General features: G+C 47.1%; 1 protein-coding gene across 3 annotated transcripts in view; it reads right to left on the minus strand.

Moving 5' to 3' along the window:
- rbbp8 (retinoblastoma binding protein 8) overlaps nucleotides 1-19,041 on the minus strand; it is a 243,628-nt gene that overhangs the window by 84,471 nt on the left and 140,116 nt on the right. For all 3 annotated transcript variants that reach the window (XM_072467446.1, XM_072467444.1, XM_072467445.1), the window contains exons 4-6: nucleotides 17,073-17,168; nucleotides 237-349; nucleotides 55-130 (exon numbers count right to left, since the gene is read on the minus strand). In XM_072467446.1, the coding sequence (XP_072323547.1) occupies nucleotides 55-130; nucleotides 237-349; nucleotides 17,073-17,168 (285 nt within the window). The remainder of the gene's footprint in view (nucleotides 1-54; nucleotides 131-236; nucleotides 350-17,072; nucleotides 17,169-19,041) is intronic.

Genomic DNA, 19,041 nt, shown 5'->3' on the forward strand with positions numbered 1-19,041 from the left:
ACAAAGTTTAAAAGCAAAGTGACACAAGATGAGCAACAGCCACACACGACTTACTTCAGTTGATGTTCGAGTGATTCAAGCTGATCACTAAGCTTTTTGTTTTCTTCCTGAAGGCTATTCTTTTCATTCACTATTAAATATAACAATGGAGATAGGTAGAAAAGTTAAGAAAAAGCTTTCTCATTTCAACAAAATATGCTCTCAGAAAATAAATCCTCTCCTAAACATTCACTCACTAAGTTCAGTAATAAGTTTTAGATTTTGTTGTCGAATATTTTCAAATTCCAGCTGCTTCTTCTTCATGTGTTCTTCTGTAACTGCACACCTGTCGCATAAGCCTGCTCGCAACCTGCAACAGAAATGGTTCCTGAGTATCAATAGATTTGGCGGTTATAATAATATATATTTTTTGACTTAAGTTCCTTATTTTCTTACATTTATCTAAGCTTATGTATGGTCTATATGCTACGTTAAAAAGTGCAGTCCTGGACTTCCGGTTGCGGCAGGGATGAGCTAGCCGCACGTTTCGGCGGCTCCAGCTCCGACGGAACTTCGGGCTCTTTTAAGAGCCCCAACGGGGACTTTGACGGCCGTAAAACCCGGTGCGAGGCGCGAGGGAAGGGAGTCCCCCCCGAAAGACGGAGGGAAAAACCGGCGGCGGCGGCTGCAGCCCGAAGAATCTGCAGCCAGAAGATCAGAGAGAGAGAGAGAGAGAGAGAGGGAATGAAACAAAATGGCGGCGGAGAAACCACGGGTGACATGGGGGCCTGAGCAGGACGAGGTGGTGAGACGGTGCGTGGACCTGCTGAAGAAGGAGGTAATGACCCCGTTGTTACAGGCAATTGAGGGGCTTAAGGAGACTTTAAAGACCCAGGAGACAGAACTTCGCGTGGTGGAGCAGAAGGTGTCAGGTATTGAGGACGAGGTCATGGGCCTGGCGGTCAAGACTCAGACGCACGAGGCACTTCATAAAAAGTGTGCTGACAGGATTGAGGCCCTTGAAAATGGAGCGCGAAGGAAGAACCTTAGGATACTAGGTCTCCCGGAGGGTGTGGAAGGAGTGGACTGTGGAGCGTACGCAAGTAAGATGCTGAGCTCACTGATGGGTGCTGAGGCCCCTGCGGGCCCCATGGAGGTGGAGTGGGCAAATCGGATCCCGGCGAGAAGACCAAAAGCGGGAGAACCACCGAGGGCGATAATCGTGCGATTCTACCGCCTTAAGGACAGAGAAGAGGTCCTGAGATGGGCCAAAAAGGTGCGGAGTAGCAGATGGGAGAATACGGTGGTAAGGATCTACCAGGATTGGAGTGCGGAGGTGGCGAGAAGGAGGGCGAGCTTCAACCGAGCCAAAGAGGTTTTGCACAAAAGGAAGGTGAAGTTTGGGATGCTGCAGCCGGCAAGACTATGGGTCACGCATCAGGAGAGACACTATTATTTCGAGACGGCGGAGGAAGCATGGTCCTTCATCAATGAAGAGAAACTGGACCGGAACTGAGGGACTGATGCTGCAGGGAACTGTTATTGTTGTTATTATTGTTTTTGTTAATGGGATGGTGAAAGTTAAGCGAGAAGTAAACAGGGAAGGGGGGGGACACCGGGGAAATGTGGGCGCCGGTGAGGGGGGAGAGGCGGGACATAGTCAGAGAATGGGGAAGGAGAGGGGGAGGGGAAAGGGAGCTGCGCCATAAGAGGCGGGACAGGTAAAGGGATGTTCCCGCGCCAGAAAGAATAAGGCGGGAAAACAGGCGCAAGGCGGATGGGAGTTCCCTCACACCGGGGGGGTCGAGGAGCGAGCAGGAGTAGCCGGGGTCAGTTGAAGTCAGCTGACTTACGGAAGTGATATGGGGGGAGCAATCAAGCTAGATAGGGATCTAGCAAGGGGGGGGGGGGGAGAGGGGACAACTGGGTTGCTGCTGCGGAAATCCAAAAGGAAATGGCTAAAGAGAAGGTGGTCGTAATGCGACGCTGGGGGAGCGAGCGGGAGCGCGGAGGCGGGACATGGGACTGGCCTAGAGAAGGTAATGGCTAGTCGACACGGGAGGGGGGCAGGTAGCCCCCCAGTGAGGCTGAGTGGAACGTGAGAGGCCTGAATGGGCCGATAAAAAGGGCCCGAGCGCTCACGCATTTGAAAGGACTAAGGGCAGACGTGGTTATGCTCCAAGAGACGCACGTAAAGGTGGCGGACCAATTTAGGCTAAGGAAAGGATGGGTGGGACAGGTGTTCCACTCAGGACTGGACGCAAAGAACAGAGGGGTGGCCATTTTGGTGGGGAAACGGGTAGCATTTGAAGCAAAGAACATCGTAGCAGATAGTGGAGGTAGATATGTAATGGTGAGTGGTAGGCTGGAGGGAATGGAGGTCGTGTTGGTTAATGTGTATGCCCCAAATTGGGACGATACGGGGTTCATGAGACGGATGCTGGGGCGTATTCCGGACCTGGAGGCAGGAAATTTGATTTTAGGAGGGGACTTCAATACGGTGCTGGACCCGGGGCTAGATAGATCCAGCTCAAGAACTGGAAGAAGGCCGGCAGCGGCCAAGGTACTTAAGGGGTTTATGGACCAAATGGGGGGAGTGGATCCATGGCGATTTCTTAGACCCAGGGCTAGGGAGTATTCCTTCTTCTCCCACGTCCATAAAGTGTACTCCCGGATAGATTTTTTTGTTCTAGGAAGGTCGTTGATCTCTAGGGTGGAAGAAGCTGAATACTCAGCCATAGCGGTTTCGGATCATGCCCCACATTGGGTGGACCTGGAAGTAGGAGAGGACAGGGAGCAGAGAACACTCTGGCGATTAGATGTGGGACTGATGGCGGATGAGGGAGTGTGTGCAAGAGTGAGGGGGTGTATCGAGAGATACCTGGAGGTCAATGACGACGGCGAGGTCCCTGTGGGAGTGGTCTGGGAAGTACTAAAATCGGTGGTCAGAGGAGAGCTGATTTCTATTGGGGCCCACAAAAGGAAAACAGAGGCCAAGGAAAGGGATAGATTACTGGGGGAGATTTTAAGGGTGGACAGGGAATTTGCAGAGACCCCGGAGGAGGAGCTGTACAGGGAGAGGAGACGACTCCAGACCGAGTTTGACCTTCTGACCACCAGAAAGGCGGAGGTACTGTGGAGGAAGGCACAGGGGAGGAGGTATGAATATGGGGAAAAGGCTAGTCGCCTGTTAGCGCACCAACTGCGAAAGAGGGCAGCAGCGAGGGAGATAGGAGGAATTAGGGATGAAAGGGGAGACACCGTGCGAAGGGCAGGAAAGATAAATGAGGTGTTTAAGACCTTTTATGAAGAACTGTATAGGTCTCAGCCCCCAGAGGGAGAGGAGGGGATGCGGCAGTTCCTGGACCAGTTGAGGTTCCCGAAAGTGGAGGAGCAGGCGGTGGCAGGCCTGGGGGCGCCGATTGAGGTGGACGAGGTTATTAAGGGACTGGGAAGCATGCAAGCAGGGGCCCCGGGGCCAGACGGGTTCCCGGTGGAATTCTACAGAAAATATGGGGACTTGTTGGCCCCATTGCTGGCGAGGACGTTCAATGAGGCCAGGGAAGGGGGGACACTACCCCCGACAATGTCGGAGGCGACGATATCGCTAATTTTGAAGAGGGACAAAGATCCGATGCAGTGTGGGTCCTATAGACCTATTTCACTATTGAACGTGGACGCCAAACTGCTAGCAAAGGTGCTGTCGAGGATAGAGGACTGTGTCCCAGGGGTGGTGCACGAAGACCAGACAGGGTTCGTAAAAGGGAGACAATTGAATGTTAACGTGCGACGGCTATTAGGGGTGATAATGATGCCCTCAGTGGAGGGGGAGGCAGAGATAGTGGCGGCAATGGACGCAGAGAAGGCATCTGATAGGGTGGAGTGGGAGTATTTATGGGAAGTGTTAAGGAGGTTTGGGTTTGGGAACGGATTTATTCGCTGGGTTAGACTACTTTATGGGGCACCGACGGCAAGCGTAGTTACAGGTCGACATAGATCGGAGTATTTCCGATTATATAGGGAACAAGACAGGGATGCCCGCTGTCTCCATTGTTGTTTGCGCTGGCAATTGAACCTCTGGCCATGGCGCTGAGAGACTCCAGGAAATGGAGAGGGGTGACTAGAGGGGGAGAAGAACACAGAGTTTCGTTATACGCGGATGACCTATTGCTATACGTGTCAGACCCAGCGGGGGGGGGATGATAGAGGTTATGCGAATCTTGAGGAGGTTCGGGGAATTTTCGGGGTATAGGTTAAACATGGGGAAGAGTGAATTATATGTGATACATCCAGGGGACCAGAGTAGAGAGATAGAAGGCTTACCGCTAAGGAAACTGGAAAGAAACTTCCGATACTTGGGGATTCAGATCGCTAGGAGCTGGGGAACCTTGCACAGACTTAATCTGACACGGCTGGTAGAACAAATGGAGGAGGACTTTAGGAGGTGGGACATGCAGCCTTTATCACTGGCGGGCAGGGTGCAGGCAATTAAGATGATGGTCCTCCCGAGGTTCTTATTTGTATTTCAATGTCTCCCTATTTTAATCACCAGGACCTTTTTTAATAAAATAGATAGGAGCATTACGAGCTTTGTGCGGGCAGGGAAAGTTCCGAGAGTAAGGAGGGGGTTCCTGCAGCGCAGTAGGGACAGAGGAGGACGGGCACTACCGAACTTGGGAGATTATTATTGGGCCGCCAATGTGGCAATGATACGTAGATGGATGATGGAGGGTGAGGGAGCAGCGTAGAAAAGGCTGGAGAGAAGGTCCTGTAAAGGGACGAGTCTAGAGGCACTGGTGACGGCGCCGCTACCGTTCTCACTGAAAAAGTACACCACGAACCCGGTGGTGGCGGCAACACTGAACGTATGGGGACAGTGGAGGCGACAGAGAGGGGTGCGGGGAGCCCTGGTGGGGTCCCCTATCAGGAACAACCATAGGTTCGCCCCAGGAAGAATGGATGGAGGATTTCAGAGCTGGTACCAGTTGGGAATTAGGAAGGTGGGAGATTTATTCATAGATGGGACTTTTGCGAGCTTGGGAGCACTGGAGGAAAAGTATAAGTTACCCCGGGGGAATTTCTTGAGATATATGCAGGTGAGGGCGTTTACTAGACAACAGGTGAGGGAATTTCCGCGGCTCCCGACACAGGGGATACAGGACAGGGTGCTTTCAGGGGTGTGGGTCGGAGAGGGTAAGGTGTCAGAGATTTATAGAGAGATGAGGGAAGAGGGGGAGGAGTCGGTGGGCGAACTAAAAAGAAAGTGGGAAGAAGAATTAGGGGAGGAGATAGAGGAGGGTATATGGGCTGATGCCCTAAGGAGGGTAAATTCCTCTTCCTCATGCGCCAGGCTTAGCCTGATTCAATTTAAGGTGCTACATAGAGCACACATAACGGGGGCAAGATTGAGCAGGTTCTTTGGAGTGGAGGACAAATGTGGGAGGTGTGGCGGGAGCCCGGCAAACCATGCACATATGTTTTGGGCGTGCCCGGCACTGGAAGGGTATTGGAAGGGAGTGACAGGAGTGATTTCGCAGGTGGTGAAGGCCCGGGTCAAACCAGGCTGGGGGTTAGCTCTATTTGGAGTTGCGGAAGAGCCGGGAGTGCAGGAGGCGAAAGAGGCCGATGTCGTGGCCTTTGCGTCCCTCGTAGCCCGGCGCAGGATCCTACTCATGTGGAAGGAGGCGAAACCCCCCGGACTGGAGGCCTGGGTAAACGATATGGCGGTGTTTATTAAACTGGAGCAGATAAAGTTTGCCCGGAGAGGATCGGCTCAAGGGTTCACCAGGCGGTGGCAGCCATTTCTCGACTACCTAGGGGAACGTTAGAGGGAAGACGGATGACCAGCAGCAGCAACCCGGGGGGGGGGGGGGGGGGGGGGGGGGAGAGGCAGTTGAGTATAGGTCAATAGAGTACGAGGTTTTGTTACTTGTATATTATTACTACTATTATTATTATTGTTAAAAAGTTTAAAAATTTCTGTTTTGTTACTGTTATCGTTTCGCTTGTTTTGTAAGCGGGAAAAATGTTGCTCAGGGAAAAAAATTTCAATAAAATATATATTTTTTAAAAAAGTGCAGTCCTTATTTTTGTTCATTAGAAATGTCTTATGAGGGAGAATGAATTGATTACTTGCGGTTAACTAAGTACAGTGCTGAATTTGTCCAGTTCAAATTATAGAATCCCTACAGTGCAGAAGGAGGCTATTAGGCCCACTGAGTCTGCACTGATCCTCTGAAAGAGGACCTATCTAGCACATCTTTGGACTGTGGGAGGAAACCGGAGCACCTGGAAGAAACCCATGCAGACACGGGGCGAATGTGCAAACTCCACACAGACAGACCCAAGGCTGGAATTGAATATGGGTCCCTGGTGCGGTGAGGGAGCAGGGCTAACCACTGTGCCACTACTGAATGGCCTCCTTCTGCACTGTAAGGATTCAATGGATTTTAATTTGTGTTACATTGTAAGACAACCGTAAGACAACGGTTTGTTCATTTGGTTCCCTCCACAGCTTAGTCATGAGGTCAGTTGTTATGCTAAAGGTATGCACAGAGCAGACTGCAGGCACCATCATATTGGAGAGCTGATCAGTCACATTGGACCAATCATACACATTTTGGGAAACTGATTACACATCTCCACTGAAAGAGACCCAAAAACTGTATTTTCAGTTTGGTTGAGTCGTGATCAATAAAAATATTATTTTATGAACACAGATAAAAGTATTTAGTATTTGCTAAATTACATTTTACAAAACTTTAGCTAAATACTTCTTGCTGAGCAAACATTTAAATAGTTCACAGCCCCAATACACATCCAATTAACTGTGGTTCTATGGTAGCTGCTTCAAGTGCTACACCAGTGACTTGAGCACAAAAATCTAGGTTGACACTCTAGTATAGTGTTTTTCAAACTTTTTTTCTGGGACCCACTCTTACCAACTGACTGACCTTCAGGACCCACGCCGGCTGACCTTCACAACACATCATTTTCACTGACCTTTAATGCGACAGGTGAGCCTGCTTGGTCCTCACGATCTCGCTCCAATCAGGTTCACAGGGCAATGCGTATACAGGTGCAGAGTTCAGCTGGTTATTTTGTGCTATCTTCATCTTTGTGAGGACGGAGAATCCAACCATGTGCATGAGGTTGTTGTGAAGGGCAATTACATGTAGTAGTTTCGGCTTTCTACTCGCACTTGCTGAACTTTTGATGACTTCTGGAAAGCATCTATTTCTTCACAGTGCTGAAAGCAATCATCATCCTTCCCTTGCAATTTGAGGTTCAGTTCATTTAGAATTGAAAAGATGTCTGTGAGGTAAGACATAGGTAGCATCCAAGTTTCATCACCAAACTAATCAGCCAGAGGGACAGTTTCTCAAGGAAGAAAGCGTGGATTTCATACTCAATTTGTAAATTCTGACAAGCACCCGACGCCTTGACATCCAACGTAGCTCTGTGTGGGACAATAAATTAATATACTTGGCCCCCATATCGGAACACAGAACCTCAAAAGGCCTGGTACTGAATGCACTGCATTTAATGAAATTCACAACTTTCACAATTCCTTTCAATACCACTTCAAGGTCGGATGGACTTCCTTTCGATGCCAGTGCCTCACGGTGAATAAAAAAATGATTCTAAACAATGTCCTGACCAGCTGCCTCTTTAATCCTTATAACTCCGTTGTTTTTCAGTCGTTGGCAGTCATGTTGGCTGCCCCATCGCTTGTGATTCCTTTGCAATGAACCCAGTCAAGCCCACATTTTCCAACCACATAACTATCAATGCTTCAAAAATTTCTGCGCCAGTCGTGTTGGTTGGCAATGTCAGGCACCACAGCAAATCCTCAACAAATTCCTTGTGCCAAACATACTTAATGTAAACTAGCAAGTTTGCACAATCTGAAACATCTGTACTTTCATCCAATTGTAATGAGCACTTCTGTGCTGACTTTAAATGAGAAATATGCTGGGCTTCTAAATTCTCAGCAATATCACGAATTTAGCGAGCCACTTTGTTATCACTAAGTGGGATGCATTTCACTTTTTCAGCTGACTTCTCATCTAAGACTGGACAAGCCATGCCGAATGCTGCAGGGAGAATTAATCTTTGCTACAATGAGGGGCATTTTCTCATTAGCTACAAGGTAAACTAACAAGTAAGAAGCTAATTGTGCTTTGTCAGCAGTGTAACATTTCTGTTAAGGACTTCAGCTGACAATTTAAGTTCTCGCTGCACCATTTGAAAAAAATCAAGGTTTTTCCTCGAACTGCCTTTGAAGTTTTGAATTTTCATTTTCCTGTACGTCACTGCATATAACACACATGCGCTTTGCATCCTGATTTGTATTGGCACAATTAGCAAAGCCATACTTCAAGAAATCATCTTTATACTGCTTTGTTCCCAATTTCGACTTCAGTTTCTTCTTAATCGGTTGTTCGCCAGAGGCCCTGCAGCTCTGTATACAACTCACACCAGCACTGCTTTGTCCTGCCGTGGACTCTCCTAAGCAGCTCACTAGCAGATTCAGTTATGAGACGCTGGCCTGTTTGTGTTTCTGGCCCTCTCTTCCTTATTACACTACAATCCATCTTCAGTTCTTCACAGTCCTGTTGCTTGCTTCCTGGCAGCTATAAAATGGAGGAGTCTCTCCTCCGTAATTTTGCGCTAAAGTACAGATGTACAGGATGCGTGACGTCAGTGTACAGGCCGGGTGGGTGACCTGTTCTCTGTCACCACTTCTGGCGGGAAGACTTCATCATTCATATTTAAAGGCTGGTCGTGGGCAGCATTAACTTAAAAGCCGGTCGCAGCCAGCATTCTTAAAAGCCGGTTGCGACCATTGGACACTTTTCAGGTGATCAGGAATGCCGCAACTGATCGTCCCCCTCCCGACACCCCCCGCGACTCACCCCTGCTTTAGTGCACAATTCAGGGAGTGTTGTAATGCTACACTTGCTCATCCAAAAGATGGTGGGCGGGATTCTCCGCGAACCGGCGGGGCGGGCAACTCCGGCGCGAATGAGTGGCATGAACCAATTCGGCGTCGGGCCGCCCCGAAGGTGCGGAATCTTCCGCACCTTCAGGGGCTAGGCCGGCGGCGGAGTGATTTGCACCACGCTGGCCGGCGCGGAAGGGGCTTGGCACCGCGCCAACCGGCGGCGAAGGGCCTCCGCCGGCCGGCACGAGTTGGTGCATGCGCGGGAGCGCCAGCGTGTGTGGCGTCATCCCAGCGCATGCGCAGGAGGGGTTCTTCTCCACGCCGGCCATCGCGGACCGTTACACCAGCCGGCACGGAGGAATAGAGTGCCCCCAAGGCACAGGCCCGCCCACGGATCGCGGGCAGGTCACCGTGGGGGCACCTCCCAAGGCCAGATCCACCCGCACCACCCCCCCCCCACCCTCCGAGGACCCCAGAGGCCGCCCGCGGAGCCAGGTCCCGCCGGTATGTACCTGTTGTAATTTACGCCGGCGGGATCAGCCGTAAACGGGCAGCCACTCGGCCCATCGCGGGCGCGGCGCTATTCCCACCCCCGCCAAATCCTCGCCGCCGGAGAATTCGGCAGCCGGCGGGGACGGGATTCACGCCGCCCCCCCGCCGATTCTCCGACCCAACTGGGGGTCGGAGAATCCCGCCCGGTATCTCAAACTGGCTCTGCCCTCTCCTATGAATACAAAAGGGGCAATTATTAGTGTAAAAGATGCGGTTATGATAATTGAGTTGTGATTAATGTAAATGACTCTAACACTTTATATGCAGTTACTAAAATCTCAAAATATTTCAATTAAGCATTGAATTATTTGATGGTTCACACTGGTTTAAAGTTTAAAAATATAAAATGGCACAAGTAATAAAAAAAGTCTCACACACACACACACACACTAGCCAACATGGCTCTTCAAGAGCCTCTCCAGGCCATTTAAAGGCCTACAAGCTTATTGCAATCGGCGAGGACCAATTTAGATGCCTGCCAGTGATCTGCCAGCAACAGACCAGAAGACACTGCACTAGGAAGGCTTTTCGGGAGGGAAGCTGTAGAAACCATAGGCCACCCTATTGAGGGGGCTCACCCATTTTGGTGGCCTGGCTGCAAAAGCTATTTTTTTTAGTTTAAATCTGAAAAGCTGGAGAGAGGGCACCTCCATCTTGAAGTGACCTTTCCCTTTCTTAACCTTCCCTTGCTGCTTCTTTCACGCTGGAAGTCTCTGATTATCTTCTATCTTTGACAGCCTATCTATTGACCATAATTGGACACCAATCGACCCTCTGGCCATTAATTGACCACCTTGGGAACCATCACAGCGTGATCATTTCCTACACAGTGTGGGTTTCTGACCCACATTTCAGCCTGATGGCAAGGTTCAGAAGTCTGCAGGGATAATCCTGCTACTTTTATCTGTATAAACTGACGTAACAAAAGCTACTGAACATTTAACTTAAATGTTAATAATTGAGTTGTGATTAACGTAGTTTAGGTTTTCTTCTGAACAATTGACAGAAGCCACTCGGGTCGCAATAGTTGACTTTTAAAAGAGAAATATGCACTGAGATTACTTAAAGTTGCAATCAAAAATCACGTAACTTCAATAAACTAGGTGTAAGGGCCCTGGAAACCTGTGCCAACTCGAGCACAGTCCTGCTTGAATGCATGGAAACTAAAGTCCCAACCAATGTTTCCAGGGTAGTTTTGCAGGGAGAAGAATTCTGCACTTCCCTTAAAAGACTTTTTTTTGTTACACATGGCAGCAGGAGCTCCCCAGTGCTGCAGTTTCTCTACCCATTTTCTCCTCTTTCCAAAGCAGGTCTACCAGATATACTGGTTCAGCAAGGACAGGTGTGGGACTCACCTGAGGAGAGCAGCATGGTCTTGATCTCTGAAGACAGGCACAGTTCAAACAAATTTAGATGGGTCTCTTTGTAAGGAGACACCTAAAAGTTACTTGTCAGCCGTTAGTTTCTAAAAAGTCCTCTTATCTTCTGATTGACCACTAATCTTTGTACAAATATGCATTTCTTTCAATTCTTGTTGACTTCAGTAAAAGGTTCAAGATGTAGGTCATAGCATCAATTTTGTTCACCAACGTCTCATTGCAAGCTGCACCTAACAATTTTAGGTTGGTGTACTATGATGGGAATCTTGATTCATGATTTTTGCACTGAGTGCTGAATTTTGTGCTTTTTGAGTGCGATAGTGAGAGTTTGGTGACCGAGGGAGTATAAGGCTTCATTTTTATCTAAAGTTTAGTCTTTCTTTTATTTAGTTAATTAACTTCAAAGTTGCTGATTGGTTTAGAAGAAGGTGAATTTTCAATCAGCTTTAAACAGGCTTCTACTTGTAGGCACTTGCAGCTGGAGCTTGTTAATTAGTTAATTGGATTAGGCCAGTTTTTCAGAGGCTAGATTCACAGTATAAAAGTGATCCCCTACAGTGCAGAACTGAGTGCTGAATTTGGTGCTTTTTGAGTGCGATAGTGAGAGTTTGGTGACCGAGGGAGTGCTGAATTTGGTGCTTTTTGAGTGCGATAGTGAGAGTTTGGTGACCGAGGGAGTGCTGAATTTGGTGCTTTTTGAGTGCGATAGTGAGAGTTTGGTGACCGAGGGAGTTAGGTGAGGAGGGAGTAAGGTGAGGAGTTTCTGACATTTCCGCAAAGAGTGCGAAGAGAGCCAGGAGTTTACAGGAAGTGTAGCTGACTGGGAGCAGAGTCGGAGGGCGGAGATCTAGTTAGTCCACACGGCAGCTATATTCTGTAAGGTAAGAGGGGATGGAGGCTAGGCCAGTTACATGCTCCTCCTGTAGGATGTGGGTGGTGAGGGATACCACCGGTGTCCCCACTGACTATACCTACGGGAAGTGCACCAAACTTCAGCTCCTCAAAGACCGTGTTAGGGAACTGGAGCTGAAGCTGGATGAACTTCGGATCATCCGGGAGGCTGGGGGTAATTGAGAAGAGTTACAGGGAGGTAACCACACCCAAGGTACACGACAAGAATAGCTGGGTTACAGTCAGGGGGAAAAAAACAAACAGGCAGACAGTGCAGGAATCCCTCGTGGCCGTTCCCCTTCAAAACAAGTATACCGTTTTGGATGCTGTTGGGGGGGGATGACCTACCGGGGGAAGGCCCTAGCGGCCAGGTCTCTGGCACTGAGTCTGGCTCTGGGGCTCAGAAGGGAAGGGGGGAGAATAGAAAAGCAATAGTTGTAGGAGATTCAATGGTTAGGGGAATTGATAGGAGATTCTGTGGTCGCGAGCGAGACTCCCGGAAGGTATGTTGCCTCCCGGGTGCCAGGGCCAGGGATGTCTCGGATCGTGTCTTCAGGATCCTTAAGGGGGAGGGTGAGCAGCCAGAATTCGTGGTGCACATTGGTACCAACGACATAGGTAGGAAAAGGGGTGTGGAGGTAATAAGCAAGTTTAGGGAGTTAGGCTGGAAGTTGAAAGCCAGGACAGACAGAGTTGTCATCTCTGGTTTGTTGCCGGTGCCACGTGATAGCGAGGCTAGGAATAGGGAGAGAGTGCAGTTGAACACGTGGCTGCAGGAATGGTGTAGGAGGGAGGGCTTCAGGTATTTGGATAATTGGAGCGCATTCTGGGGAAGGTGGGACCTGTACAAGCAGGACGGGTTGCATCTGAACCAGAGGGGCACCAATATCCTGGGAGGGAGGTTTTCTAGTACTCTTCGGGAGGGTTTAAACTAATTTGGCAGGGGAATGGGAATGGGATTTGTAGTCCAGCAACTAAGGTAGCCGATATTCAGGACGCCAAAGCATGTAATGAGGCAGTGGGGAAGGGAACACTGACAAAGGAGAGTACTTGCAGGCACGGAGATGGGGTGGAGTGTGTATACTTCAACGCAAGAAGCATCAGGAATACGGTGGGTGAACTTAAGGCATGGATCGGTACTTGGGACTGTGGGGGCCATCACGGAAACTTGGATAGAAGAGGGGCAGAAATGGTTGTTGGAGGTCCCTGGTTATAGATGTTTCAATAAGATTAGGGAGGGTGGTAAAAGAGGTGGGGGGGTGGCATTATTAATTAGAGATAGTATAACCGCTGCAGAAAGGCAGTTCGAGGAGTATCACCCTATTGAGTTAGTATGGGTTGAAGTCAGAAATAGGAAAGAAGCAGTCACCTTGTTAGGAGTTTTCTATAGGCCCCCCAATAGTAGCAGAGATGTGGAGGAACAGATTGGGAAACAGATTTTGGAAAGGTGCAGAAGTCATAGGGTAGTAGTCATGGGCGACTTTAACTTCCCAAATATTGAGTGGAAACTCTTTAAATCAAATAGTTTGGATGGGGTGGTGTTTGTGCGGTGTGTCCAGGAAGCTTTTCTAACACAGTATGTAGATTGTCCGACCAGAGGAGGGGCAATGTTGGATTTAGTACTGGATAATGAACCAGGGCAAGTGATAGATTTGTTAGTGGGGGAGCATTTTGGAGATAGTGACCACAATTCTGTGACTTTCACTTTAGTAATGGAGAGGGATAGGTACGTGCAACAGGGCAAGGTTTACAATTGGGGCAATGGTAAATACGATGTTGTCAGACAAGAATTGAAGTGCATAAGTTGGGAACATAAGCAGGGAAGGACACAAGTGAAATGTGGAACTTGTTCAAGGAACAGGTGCTACGTGTCCTTGATATGTATGTCCCTGTCAGGCAGGGAAGAGATGGTCGAGTGAGGGAACCATGGTTGACAAGAGAGGTTGAATGTCTTGTTAAGAGGAAAAAGGTGACTTATGTAAGGCTGAGGAAACAAGGTTCAGACAGGGCATTGGAGGGATACAAGATAGCCAGGAGGGAACTGAAGAAAGGGATTAGGAGAGCTAAGAGAGGGCATGAACAATCTTTGGCGGGTAGGATCAAGGAAAACCCCAAGGCCTTTCACACATATGTGAGGAATATGAGAATGACTAGAGCGAGGGTAGGTCCGATCAAGGACAGTAGCGGGAGATTGTGTATTGAGTCTGAAGAGATAGGAGAGGTCTTGAACGAGTACTTTTCTTCTGTATTTACAAATGAGAGGGGCGATATTGTTGGAGAGGACAGTGTGAAACAGATTGGTAAGCTCGAGGAAATACTTGTTAGGAAGGAAGATGTGTTGGGCATTTTGAAAAACTTGAGGATAGACAAGTCCCCCGGGCCTGACGGGACATATCCAAGGATTCTATGGGAAGCAAGAGATGAAATTGCTGAGCCGTTGGCAATTATCTTTTCGTCCTCACTGTCAACAGGGGTGGTACCAGGGGATTGGAGAGTGGCGAATGTCGTGCCCCTGTTCAAAAAAGGGACTAGGGATAACCCTGGGAATTACAGGCCAGTTAGTCTTACTTCGGTGGTAGGCAAAGTAATGGAAAGGGTACTGAAGGATAGGATTTCTGAGCATCTGGAAAGACACTGCTTGATTAGGGATAGTCAGCACGGATTTGTGAGGGGTAGGTCTTGCCTTACAAGTCTTATTGAATTCTTTGAGGAGGTGACCAAGCATGTGGATGAAGGTAAAGCAGTGGATGTAGTGTACATGGAGTTTAGTAAGGCATTTGATAAAGTTCCCCATGGTAGGCTTATGCAGAAAGTAAGGAGGCATGGGAAAGTGGGAAATTTGGCCAGTTGGATAATGAACTGGCTAACCGATAGAAGTCAGAGAGTGGTGGTGGATGGCAAATATTCAGCCTGGATCCCAGTTACCAGTGGCGTACCGCAGGGATCCGTTCTGGGTCCTCTGCTGTTTGTGATTTTCATTAATGACTTGGATGAGGGAGTTGAAGGGTGGGTCAGTAAATTTGCAGACGATACGAAGATTGGTGGAGTTATGGATAGTAAGGAGGGCTGTTGTCGGCTGCAAAGAGACATAGATAGGATGCAGAGCTGGGCTGAGAAGTGGCAGATGGAGTTTAACCCTGAAAAGTGTGAGGTTGTCCATTTTGGAAGGACAAATATGAATGCAGAATACAGGGTTAACGGTAGAGTTCTTGGCAAAGTGGAGGAGCAGAGAGATCTTGGGGTCTATGTTCATACATCTTTGAAAGTTGCCACTCAAGTGGATAGAGCTGTGAAGAAGGCCTATAGTGTGCTCGCGTTCATTAACAGAGGGATTGAATTTAAGAGCCATGAGGTGATGATGCAGCTGTACAAAACTTTGGTAAGGCCACATTTGGAGTACTGTGTACAGTTCTGGTCGCCTCATTTTAGGAAGGATGTGGAAGCTCTGGAAAAGGTGCAAAGAAGATTTACCAGGATGTTGCCTGGAATGGAGAGTAGGTCTTACGAGGAAAGGTTGAGGGTGCTAGGCCTTTTCTCATTAGAGCGGAGAAGGATGAGGGGCGATTTGATAGAGGTTTATAAGATGATCAGGGGAATAGATAGAGTAGACAGTCAGAGACTTTTTCCCCGGGTGGAACAAACCATTATAAGGGGACATAAATTTAAGGTGAAAGGTGGAAGATAGAGGAGGGATATCAGAGGTAGGTTCTTTACCCAGAGAGTAGTGGGGGCATGGAATGCACTGCCTGTGGAAGTAGTTGAGTCGGAAATATTAGGGACCTTCAAGCAGCTATTGGATAGGTACATGGATTACGGTAAAATGATATAGTGTAGATTTATTTGTTCTTAAGGGCAGCACGGTAGCATTGTGGATAGCACAATTGCTTCACAGCTCCATGGTCCCAGGTTCGATTCCGGCTTGGCTCATTGTCTGTGCGGAGTCTGCACGTCCTCCCAGTGTCTGCGTGGGTTTCCTCCGGGTGCTCCGGTTTCCTCCCAGTCCAAAGATGTGCGGGTTAGGTGAATTGGCCAATGATAAATTGCCCTTAATGTCCAAATTGCCCTTGCTGTTGGGTGGAGGTGTTAAGTTTGGGTAGGGTGCTCTTTCCAAGAGCCGGTGCAGACTCAAAGGGCCGAATGGCCTCCTTCTGCACTGTAAATTCAATGATAATCTATGATTAATCTAGGACAAAGGTTCGGCACAACATCGTGGGCCGAAGGGCCTGTTCTGTGCTGTATTTTCTATGTATTTTAACTTGGAGGATAGTGGGAGAGGGATAGGGTGGCGATTCCCACGGGGATCTCAGCGTTTAATTCCTGGGCCTCATTTAAGTAATCTATAAAGCAGCAGATCAAGGCTGGTATGCAGAAGCAGAGAATGGGTCAGGAGCTTCAAGATACCACGAGTCCATGGGAACAGTCCTTGGCATTGCACTAGTGCTGGTCAAGGGATTTGGCAGTGGTCCAAGGAGGGAGTGAGTGAGGTGAGACCAGGACTGGTGAACCCAAGAGATCCTTGTGGGACTCCTCCTAACCCACAAGGATTTTATAGAAAAGTAATTTTCAACATTCTGGCCACTCAGCATCTCCTGTCAGGTTTATCTTCTGGATTTGACAGCAGGTGGGTGTCTAAGTCACTGTGAAAATTATGGTCGGCACTGATGCTATCACTGGACCGCGATTTTTAAATTTAAATTTGGCCCTTGACTGCCTTTCAGCCCACTTTTAGTTGAAGACACAATGACACCTGGGGCTGGTGCGCCCAGTGGCTAGTAAGAGGCCTTGGCCTGACCCACCAATACACATTCTCGCTTGACGAGGGAGAGGGGGAAAATTGAAGCCTTGTCAGTCAAAATGGATTTCTCCCGTGAAACCTCTTTCTACTGCAACCCTAACTTATTGTAATAGGGGAGGCAGTGGCGTTGTGATATTGTCACTGGACTAATAATCCAGAAACCAGGGTAATACTTTAGGGACCCGATTTCGAATCCCACCAAGACAGAGGGTGAAATTTGAATGCAATAAAAAATCTGGAATTAAAAGTCTAATGATGGCCATGAAACCATTGTCGATTGTTGTAAAAAGCATCTGGTTCAGTTATATCCTTTAGGGAAGGAAATCTGTCATCCTTACCTGGTCTGGCTTACATGCGATTCTTGACCCACAACAAAGTGGTTGACTCTTAAAATGGCCCCATGGATGGGCAAATAAATACTGGCCCAGTCAGTGACGCCCACATCCCATGAACAAATAAAGAAAAAAAATATTCAATGGCCCCTTCTCAATCTGATCCAACGAGGTTTTCTTTATAAATCACATCTTACCTGTCTTCTAAAATTTTAATGTTGTCATGTAGTGCTTTTTGTTGTTCTCTTAATTGTTGATTTTTATTGTAGTATTCTTCAAGTCTCTGAGCATCTCTGGAAAAATAGAATTGTGTATTAACACAACGCAGAATATTTAGGGATTATTTAAAACAAAAGAAGTCTTGTAGTCCCCTCTTCTCTGAATGTCAATGAATTTTTGATTGTTCCAATTCTGCCCTGAACTCCAACTGATTTACAAGTAGTACAGCAGAAAATATTTACTTGTCCAGGCAAGTGGCATGACAATACAAATGTGCAAGCTGTTGCCCAAACCTGAATGTTTAAGAATGTACACCAAAATTAGTGGAGACACTGACAGACACTCTTCAAATCTGCGCAAGATCTATGCTGATCGATTAGTTTAGTTTTCAATTAAAAGGAGGTTAATTAATTGCTTTTTTAAAATCAAGATTTAATCTTTTATCCCCTTTTCTGTCGTGGTTAAAATGGCAGCTTCTTCGAGATTTCTCAGTTGCATCTGGCACAAGAAGGTCATGTTTATTTGCTCATGTAAGAAATAAATGTTGTTCCAAAGTGTGAACGTTCAATTAAAAATACTTTTCTCTGTGTGTCCGTGCTTTCTGCTACTAAAGTTGTCTTTTAAGTTGAAAAGATTGACAGCCATAAACACAGAATCCTTCAGATAGTTTAACAAAGATAGCAAAGATTCAGATCTTAAAATGAAGCAACTTAGACTCGAATTCTGGTGCTAACAGAAGATTCAAGTATTCGGAAATGGTCTGTCATTAATTTGTAAAATAACCTGTGACTACATTTGACAATACTTTTGAACCTTTTCAAGCTACAACATGTTTACTCTCTACAGCCAGTAAAACTTTGTCACAAATTACAATGGTTTCCTTCTTAAGCAGTTTCATTCATCTGCTCCAATTATACTGATGTGATGGTGAAATATATATTTTTTAAAATCACCATTTTGGAATTTTTGCAAATGTACAAAAAGAGCAACGTATCTAAAGTAAATAAAAAATAAAACCAGAGCAAAGTGAAGTTTAGGTTCTTTTGACATGAGGCTGACAAATTGGCTTGGAAGTTCAGACTTTTCCCTCAATATCTACAGAATCATTAGTTGTAATGTTCAGCAAAGTCCTACAAAAGAGTGCCATTGTTGTGCTTCTTATCTCAGTGAAACATTAAACTCTAGGAATTTGGGGGAGTCAGTAAGTGACTCTTGTTAAGGACCATTATATCTACAATGCGATACTTGTATAATGACTAGTCATTTTGCAAGGAATGTAATGAATCACAACAAACTATTCAATGAATCTGCTGGATTCCTCAATTTGTGAGCCACATTTAAAATGACTTTTGAGAAAAACTCATTCACTTCAGGCTGTGAAAAATTCAACTTGCAAAAAGGTTATTTTATATTTTATGAAAGGAGATGTAGTTAACAATAAATATTAATGTATTTTCCATTTTTTTTTATCCAACAAGTTTACTTCACAGGAACTTACGCAAGCTTTAATGGTTCAAAAGAACTGATGCAAAAACCAATTTTACTTGTCTCATCTTGCTGGACTGTCAAACATATGAATTAGGAGCAGAAGGCGGCCACCCAGCCCCTCGAGCCTGCTCTGCCATTCAACAAGATCATGGCTGATCGAATTGTAACCTCAACCCCGATAACCTTTCAGTCTCCTTGTTCGTAAAGATTCTATCTAGCTCTACTTTAAAAATATTTTCCACTGCCTTTTAAGGGACTGAGTTCCAGAGGCACTTAACTCACAGATAAACAATTTATCCTCAACTCAGACTTAAATGAGCGACCCCTCATTTTTAAACAGTAACCCCTAGTTCTATATTCTCAAATGAGGAAACATCTGTTCCACATCCACCCATCAAAACCCCCCAGGATCTTAAGGGTTTCGATCAATGTAAGGGATCTTACATTTCTAAACACTAA

Source organism: Scyliorhinus torazame, chromosome 11 (genome assembly GCF_047496885.1).
Source record: "Scyliorhinus torazame isolate Kashiwa2021f chromosome 11, sScyTor2.1, whole genome shotgun sequence".
NCBI classification, from domain to species: Eukaryota; Metazoa; Chordata; class Chondrichthyes; order Carcharhiniformes; family Scyliorhinidae; genus Scyliorhinus; species Scyliorhinus torazame.